A 9844-nucleotide genomic window follows, 5' to 3' on the forward strand; every position below is an offset into this window, starting at 1 on the left:
AATTCATCTTTGTACGTATATATATATATATATATATGTGTGTGTGTGTGTGTGTGTGTGTGTGTGTGTGTGCGCGCGCGCGCGCGCGCGTGTGAGTAAAAAAAAAGTGAAAAAAAAAGGAAAAGAGGTGTTCAAAAGAAAAAAAAGTGAAAGAAAAATAGCAAAAAAAAAGAGAGGAGAGAGGTGGAGTTTCAAAAAAAAGTGGAAAAAAAAGAGAAAGAGGAAGAAAAAGGCAGAGGGATTCTTTTGTTCAGTTCACTCAAAATCCTATTCTCAACGTTAGTGGCGCACCCGAAATTTGCCCATACACGCTTTTCTCTAGCGTGGTGGGAAGTAAATTGGGTGTAACGCCTACAGCAAGGCGGGTAAACCCTGTGCTTTTCTCTGGCGTGGTGGGGATAAAATATAAATCTGTGTTTTCTGAAATAGGTGCCCGAGAACCCATACACGCCTTTCTCTGATGTGGTGGGATTGAAGATTTTCAGTCACGGTGTTATCCAACACCTACCGTATATACTTTTATCTAGCGTCATGGGATGCCTAAACTCTTGAAATTTCCTCTAAACTTGGGAGATGCCGGGAGGTTGCTGGATTTTCAAGCGGACAGATGACCTAACTTAGACAAATTTTGGACAAATTGAACTTGAACTTGCAAACTTTTGAACATCAGAGGATTTACAAATTTGGACTTCAACTTGATTTGAACTAAATAATAAGAACTTGAACTCAAGTCAACAAATAAATAAAGGACCTATTTGAACAAGCAATTGAACTTGCAAGGACACATGCGATTTGACAAACTGCAAAAGATCATATATGGAACTTGTGAACCAAGGGACTTATGTTTCAAAAGGCTTGATTTGATGATTTGTTCATAAGCAACAATGCAGGCTCTCAATGAACATGATAACTCACCTACGATCATATACAAAGGATGTAACATAGTTTTAAGCAACATTAGAAAAGCTATTATGAACAGAAATACTTATGATTCATAAGAAGTCAATCATCATTTGATTTGCAAGCGATCATAAAAAAGAATCAAGGACATGTGATCTACTTGCAAGCATTTATCAACGAAAATCAAAGAGAATGCAACAGTACAAGTGCAAATGATTATACAAATTTCCCAATAAATGTTAAGGGAAACTCATGTAATTGATTGGTTTGAGACAATTGTATTGGCTACATGGATATGTATTGGATAAAATCTCCACTACAGTTTGCTTAAGGACACTTTAAGCAATGACATGAAATCTCCAAAGAAATCTACCAAGAGTTATCATGACGAATGGAATGCAAATAACAACAAATAGCAGTCCTATGAATGATATCATTAATATATAACACTTATATTTGTGGAAGGGAGTGTGATAGTTGTAATGAACATAGCGATGTATTCATGAATGAAATGTGAAGAATATGCGAAGGATATACAATAGATGTAACGAATTCCTTTAGACATCGATAAAAGAATCATGGCACATACAACCAATTGCCTACGAGTAATACAATTCCTTGCAAACAAATGCAACAGCTCATTGAGAAACGTCCATAAAGAATTGACGATAAATCCAGCCATTCATCAGTCAATATGCAAGGAGGATCCACTACAAGCGAAGATAGTATATCCACAACATAATGCATAGCACCTACAAGTTGTCATAGCAAAGATACAATAGCATCTCTACATTCAAAACAACTATCCAATAGAAGGTAAATGCACAAACCCCTGCAAGCAATGAGGGTAGAAACACAACAATACTATAATAGATGAAAACTCTTACGGGTCACTTCAGAAGACCTGTTATGCACATCACACGCAAGATACAAAAGAAATACATCCAATGCAGGCTCTTACATGCCATTTTAAGAGTTTTATCATGCATAAAGGCACCCACCTATGACTGACAACAAACATCATGTAGTAAATGCTAAGGACATCATTGCAGTCAATAAGAATTCAATGTTAAACAGTTACACTAAACCCTCTGCAAGCAAGGATAGAAAATCCACAATACATACATGCTTCTTACAAATACAGATGTGCATCAAAGATGATATAGGAATGCAACAAAAACAAATATCTACGGGCCCTTGCAGGAGCCCACCATACACACTGTTTGTCATCCACAAGAAGAAATGCAAAAAACGCTATAAAAAAATGCAATATATTTCAGCAGATGCAATATCTTGCAGACAATATCAATTAGCGAATGGACATAATGACATTCACAGACAAATGACACAACTCACCTACAAGTAGCTTTAGTAGGTATACTACAAAAGCGAGGGATCCTTTATGAACATACAATATGCCATTCTCAAGCAAAGACCAAAGACCACAGCAAAATGCATAAAGAATGTGACAAATGCAAGTTCCTACAAGCTTATGTAGGAAACTCGCTATACACTTAACATGTCATATACAGGAATGATGCAAGGGAACTACAATAGATAGCAACATCTACTTGTGATAGTAAGAGATTCGTTAGTGCATAATAATCCACCCGCAGAAAGCAGTAAGTAGTGCACGATAGTCTGGTACAAAGCAACAAACAACTCAATCCACAAGCTTCTACAACACACCACTGGATCTGTAAACTGTATACAAGAAGACAAAAGGCGTATGCGAGTTTCCAAATAGAATGCTGCATTCAAATGAGGGTTTCCCATACAATTGAGCAGCATCAAATATTCCTGAAAAATGCTCCCGCACATACACTGTAATATGTATGCATATAAGTACATAAAAAGGGCCAAGTAGAATCACACAACCCACATGGGCCCTGGCGAGCATGTTATTGGTATACACGTGATGTTTGGGGATGCTGCGCGGGTCCGTAAATAAACATAGTTCAAGCCCGAACCTTCTATATGGATAGACAGGAGTCGACATTGATCGAATTATCAAACAGATATACGATCAGAATGTCGACCAGAATATCTATTTTATACGTTCATATAATGTCTTTAAGGTCTCCAACAAAGAAAATTTATTAACAAAATTGCAAAGCCAACAATGAACTCGATACTCTGTTGACAAATTGGCAGAGTCGACAAGGTTCAATTCCCAAATGGAAATGATCCCAAACACCCATGACTGTATTGAACGTAGATCTCAACCGGAGGGGTTACTTCCAAGTATTCAAATGCCTTCCAAGCACTACCCAAATACACAAGAAAATCCAAAAATCTCAAACTGCAAGATATTTAAAATTGAAATCCAACCATAAAACATTTAAAGTAAAATCCATCCACCCTCCGCAATAGTTTGCCGGGGTAGACAAATTGAAATTTACTTCAGCTCACAGAAAGCTAATTAATATCACTAGGATTCATTCTCAAATAATTTTCTGCTAATAAGGATGTGATATGTGCTCTATGACCGATGGTTTTGCGGCCAAATGGCGCCGCAGGATAAGCGATTATGACCCAAGGCCCTTTGAACCGAGTGGTTTTGTCGTCAGATAGCACCATGAGATACCGATTATGGCCAGAGTCAATACTTCCTTAGTGAAATTAAATCCTTGAGATATGAATCAATAGGGTATAATCGATAGGGCACAAAGCCCTCTGTTAGTTAAGATGGATTTAAATTTGTCCCCTTAGATAAACATCTAACTCAGGTCTACATGATACCCTTGGACGAAAAAACTCATGGCTGCCAATAAGGATCCTTCTATCATGTTGGGTCGACTACCTCCTCTGACTAAGTAGACCAGGGATCACGATGGCCTGGGACGATGGAACTATGTGATCTTGATCGGGTCCATCATCTATTCCCCCACCATTTTCTTTAAGTGCAAGATAGGAAAATTTTCATTTTTAAATATTACATTTTCAATGTCTAACCCATGCTGCTACTATATGCTAGATGTATGCATCTCTTCGTATCTGATTGACGACTAGCCTTAATCAAAAGTTCTCTCTCGTTATAGGGAGGGGTAATTAACTATAAGGGCTTGCGCCTATAGGAAACCAGAACTCAGATCATAAAGTCCTCACAAAATGAGTGCGAAATCTCTGGGTAGTGTCTTATCCACAAACTCATCTGACTTCCAAAATTTACCCCGTAACTCAATCCTTTAAAACTCCCCCGATAAAACAGCGGGGGAGGCCGAGGCCGAATTTTCGGAGCCCACAACAGCTTTCACATTTTGTTGTGTATTCATATCCATCATGAATTTAGCGGCTTATGTAGCACTAGTGTTTACATTAATGTGAGTTCCATCAACTCTTGAACAACCTTACATAATAATAACCATTGCTTAAAAAGGCGTTTGAGGCGTACGACTCGAGGAGCCTCAATAGTTTGGTGGCTTGCAATTTTTTACATGAAGCGTAATGCCTCGAAGCAGTTTGAGGCATCGTCTCATTTTATTTGAGTTATTTTATTTATAATTACACGTGGCCAGTCAATTGCAAGTATAAATTTTAGGGCTTCGTAGTTGCTTTAGCTTTGTCAGCTTCATTTGAAGTAGAGTTGAAAGAGAAGCTCCTTCACCTCTTTCGACAACAACATTTCCTGTCAAATCAGACTAGAGCTTGCAACGAAGGTAACAATTTTCTTTCCTTTCAAGTGCTGCTTCGGCTTCGCCTACTATGTATGAAGTAGAGTTCTGAAAGAGTCGATCCGATAGGAGCTTGCAGCGAAGTATCATCTATCTTCCTGTTCGACCGCTGCTTCAGCTTCATGTGCTTCATGTGAAGTTGAGCTTTGAAAGAGTCGATTCTATTGGAGCTCGTAGCTAAGGTAATGATCTTTCTTACTGTTCGACTGCTGTTATTTGTAATAGGACAATACTGCATTTTGGTTGAAAGTAACTCATTAAAAATAGACTCCTAGGGTCATAGAAAGTTATTTGTCATCATACTTCTATGGTGTTACTTTTAGATTACTACTCTCAACTCAAAAAATTCCTTGAAACTATTGTCTATAGCCTTTTGCTGTGTCTATAAATTGCTAGTTTCTACATAGGTAGTTGGATTTTGGATCTTAGATATTTGTGTAAAACTATTAAAATTTTGATATCATTGAGATAAAAACCAAGTGTTAGCTTTTTACGCATGGACACTCAAGCTGTACAAGAATTTCATTAATTGTAATGAAAGTCATTATCTCTTGACTGATTTGCATGCAACATGACACAAGAGAGACCCTTGATTGTCACAATAGGTCATTGTCAAGCTTCTAGCAATTTGATAGTTGGATAATGATTTCCCATACATAATACCTAATTTTAAAAGCTTGGTGATGTCATGAGTGTGATGATATATTTGTTCTTGTTGAACTTCACTTTGAAAGATTTTTACATGCATGACTCTATTTTATACAAAATAGTCTAAAGTTTTCATAAGCCAAGTTCTTTTCAATTTAAGAAATGGATTAAAATGGTCCATTGACTCTTTTATGAAAGATTAAATTAATCCCCAACTATATTAAAAAGTTATTTTAGTTTCTCAACTCCTTAAACAAAAATCAAAATAGTCTCATGGTGGGATTATTTTGATTTCTCTTTAAAGACTTGAGAGACCAAAATGATTCTTTAATATACTTGGGGGCCATTTTGGTTCTTCATAAAGAGTGAATGAACCATTTTGGTCCTTCTCTCTTTAAAATTAATAAATATATCTTGCTCAAGTCTGCTAGATTTTTGGGAAACTATGCGAACTTTTCAACCCTAAATCAGATATAGTGCTCGACATCTCTTGATTATTTCTATTTAACTAATTAATTGATTATATTACCAATTTTTATAATTGGTTTATTTAAAACTCTGATAATTGGGAAAGATATAAATGACTCGTAAGGAATCTAAGAAAGCAATATGTGATGCAAAGATCTTAGCTTTTAGTGTTTTATATAATAGATTAGATACTAAGGTGGGAAAAAGATATATGTATAAGTTAGTCAAACAAAGAGATAGGAGTAGTAAGGATTTAGTTCAAGTGAAGTGTATTAAGGATGAAGATTAAAAAATATTTTTTTTAGAAGATAATATTCAACAAAGTTGGATGAGATATTTTGCTAAACTTTTTAATGAAGATTGTGAAAATAAGATTGACTGTAGTGACCTTAGCACCCTAAATATAAATAAAGATTTCTATTTTTATCGGCACATTAGTAAAATCAAAGTTAGAGGGGCTTTAAAGAAAATGAAGGGTGGAAAAGACGTTGGACTTGATGATATTCCAATAGAGGTGTGGAAATGCTTAGGAGATGAAGGAATTTCTTGGTTTAATAAATTTTTTAATACTGTTTTGAAGACTAAAATGATGCCAGATGAGCGGAGAATGAGTGTGTTAATCCCTATTTTTAAGAATAAAGGTGATGCACAAGATTGTGCGAATTATAGAGGAATTAAGTTAATATGTCATACTTTAAAACTATTTGTTTTTGGAAATTTGAATTATATGTTAATGAAAAAAATACTGGGATTTGGGAAAGATAGAATTTTGAGTTGAACTATATTTCATGTTATCTTATTATTGGGCTATTTTGATTTCACTTCATATCTTATGCTTTTTTATGTTTTATATTATTCACTCATTAGTATATAAAAAATTTATTATTTTATGTTTACGCAATCTTTTGATTTTGAGGCTTACGCCTTGCCTCAGGAATGAAAAACGCCTAAATACTCGAATACGCAATTTTAAACATTGAAAAATATGACACTTAAGTGGAAGTGCAAGGTGAAGGATCGAAGAAAGGGTATGTTTATATGAAATACATTTTTTGTGGAAGGTTATGGCAAGTTCGGGTTTGGAGTGCTAGGAGGCTTGGATGGTGGTGTAAAGGAAGTGTCAAAATTATATCAAGGCCAACAGGTGTTGGTTCTATAGTTCGGGTTTGGAGTCAAACATGAGGGTTCGGCAACTGCAAGTTACGAGTCAAAACGGGTTGAATTCTGGTTCATAGGCTGACCCAAACCCGACATGAAATTTAAACTATTCGAAAAAATTAACCCAAACCCAACTTTTTTGTTAACTTGATCGACCCAACCTAGAAATTTTTGGGTTGGATTTTCAAGTCATGTCATATATTGACACCCCTACTCCTATCATTGATAAGGTTCCTCTAAAATAAGTGATTGCTTTACCATACAGACTACATAGGGGTGCAAAAGAATCCAGTCGAGCTCGAGTCAAGCCTACACGAGCTCAACTCATGAACCAAATCTTGAGCTCGAGCTTGAACTCGAGTTGAGCTAAAAATTCGAGCTCGACTCTCCACAGAAATCGAGCTCGCCGAGCGGCTCTCTTCCGTCATGAAAGCAAATGGCACGCACTTGCCTCTTTCGTAGCGAATGTCGTTCGCACGCAGCCACTTTGGATTAGCCCCCACCATTCTGCGTCTTCCATCTCGAACGCGGTTCGCATGAGCACGAGCTCCAATTCGGCCCCTGTCGCGGTTCGCATGCGGCACGAGCTCCGATTTTCCCCTATCATTCTGCCTTATGCCCCTGCCGTTATGCCTTCTACTCCCCGCCGTTCCGCTTTTCGCAAGCCGCTTGAGTCTAGCCGATGACTGTTTGAACTTTAGCTCGATAAGTTCAACAAACTCGAAATCCTACTCAAGCTCGACTCACGAGCTCGACTTGCGAGCTCAATAAGCTCGACTCGCGAGCTCGTTAACGAGTCGAGCTCGAGCTGGCTCGTGAGTCGGCTTGACTCGGTTGCACCCCTAGATCTGCATAAGAATTCTTGCAAAGAATATGACAACAACAGCCATTTTAAGGCAGTGAAATTGATGAACAGTTTTCACATTCATTTATTCACACATAATGATAACTAGTTGAGAAAAGAATTTATATTTAATTTTGATGATTCTTAAAGCTAACAATATATAACAACAACAGAAAGTTATATTTTTGCTAAACACCATTATACGATTTATCAATACAAGGGACACAATTAGGACCAAGTGGAACTTCAAACTAATTATCAATATATACTAAATTTAGCGGATGATCATACAATGTCTTTCTAAAACAATAATTTACAATGTCTTTATAGCAAACTTAAAATTGATAATTAAACTTGTAGTGAACTAACATATTTTATCCTTAAATCATGTATAGAAACATAGTTGATACCAAAAATCAAGAATCAGAAACTATGGAGAATTTATTTTTCTTCAAACTTCTGTATGCCTTTTACTGGCACAACAATTACCATTCCATGCCTAAATTGAAGCCTTAAGCTATAAAAATTAATTTCCGCATGAATTTACTTCATAATTAATACAATACTTATTCCAAACCGAAATCTTAAACAAGGAATTCTGATCCTAAACAACCGTACAAAATATTCTAAAAAGCCTTTTTGTAGCATTCAGACCCTCATGAAGAAATTTTTAACCTTCCAAACGCACACATCTATTAAATCTAATTACTTCCTTCTATACACAACGAAATCATTTAAAATCTAAATAATCTTACTTCATAGTTCCAAAATTTGATAAATCAGAGACCAAGAAGGTCAAGAGTTTTTTTTTCATAGTATCTAAGGAGTGCGTCTTGGATCCGAAGTGACTGTTGTTGAGTTTGCACCAGAGATTGTACCCACCATGGATGCCGAGATACGAAAGCAATTCCAACGCATGCTTGAGAAGCAGAAGATGAAATTCCTTCTCAAAACAAAAGTTGTAGGGGTTGACACATCTGGAGATGGTGTCAAGCTCACACTTGAAACTGCGGATGGTGGCAAGCAAAGCACACTTGAAGCAGATGTAGTTCTAGTTTCTGCTGGTAGAATCCCTTTTACAGAAGGACTCGGCCTAGAACGGATTGGCATTCAGACAGACAAGGCTGGAAGGATCACTGTTGATAAAAAGTTCACAACTAGTGTTCCTGGAGTTTTCGCCATTGGGGACGTGATACCAGGGCCCATGCTCGCTCATAAGGCTGAAGAAGATGGCGTTGCATGTGTGGAATTCATTGCTGGAAAACAAGGCCATGTTGATTATGACTTGGTGCCTGGAGTTGTGTACACTCATCCAGAGGTGGCTTCTGTAGGTAAAACTGAGGACCAGGTGAAGGCCACCGGAGTTGATTACCGTGTGGGCAAGTTCCCGTTTTTGGCAAACAGCAGGGCAAAGGCTATTGATGATGCTGAGGGTATTGTAAAGATAATAGCCGAGAAGGAAACCGACAAGATTCTTGGCGTGCACATAATGGCACCAAATGCTGGGGAACTTATCCACGAGGCAGTGCTCGCATTGCATTACGGAGCTTCAAGCGAAGACATCGCTCGCACATGCCATGCCCATCCGACAATGAGCGAGGCATTGAAGGAGGCGGCCATGGCTACTTATGACAGGCCCATTCATATCTAATGTGTGAGTCTGTTTATTTCTTTATCTTGCAATTGTGTTGAAATAATTCTGGGATTAAGTAACAGGAGACCTCATTTAAAGTTATCATTTCTCTTGCAATATTCATTCGAGAATGAAATTTTGTTGGATCTTTCTCTTCTGCTCATTGAGATTTTTTTTTTTAAATGTCTGAAAACTGAATGTGGGTATGTAATCCAATAGTGATATTTAATTATTTATCCGCCGAATGCTTTTTTGATTCACTCTTGGAGTTTTATTGTATTACATTTTAATTGCATTTGATTTTGCTTTTAGGGGCTGTTTGGTATGCGGATTTAGGCGGATTTAAAGCCGGATTTGGGCGAGATCCAGCCAAACGGCCTAAAATGCAAATCCAAATCTCACAGCAAACGAAATCCTCTGTGGACGGAAAATTCCGCCGATTCGCTCTAAATCCTGGATTTTCGAAATCCTTTAATTTGCTGGATTTACGAAATCCATGGTGCTAGAGAAAGAATCCTT

General features: G+C 37.2%; 1 protein-coding gene across 1 annotated transcript in view; it reads left to right on the forward strand.

The window, feature by feature from the left end:
- LOC110095512 (dihydrolipoyl dehydrogenase, mitochondrial-like) overlaps positions 1-9485 on the forward strand; it is a 17023-nt gene extending 7538 nt beyond the window's left edge. Inside the window, exon 3 of the mRNA XM_028696734.1 lies at positions 8517-9485. Coding sequence (XP_028552567.1) covers positions 8517-9343 — 827 coding nt within the window. The 3' untranslated portion in view covers positions 9344-9485. The remainder of the gene's footprint in view (positions 1-8516) is intronic.
- The last annotated feature ends 359 nt before the right edge of the window (positions 9486-9844 follow it).

Source organism: Dendrobium catenatum, unplaced genomic scaffold, assembly GCF_001605985.2.
Source record: "Dendrobium catenatum unplaced genomic scaffold, ASM160598v2 fragScaff_scaffold_827, whole genome shotgun sequence".
Classification (NCBI taxonomy): domain Eukaryota; kingdom Viridiplantae; phylum Streptophyta; class Magnoliopsida; order Asparagales; family Orchidaceae; genus Dendrobium; species Dendrobium catenatum.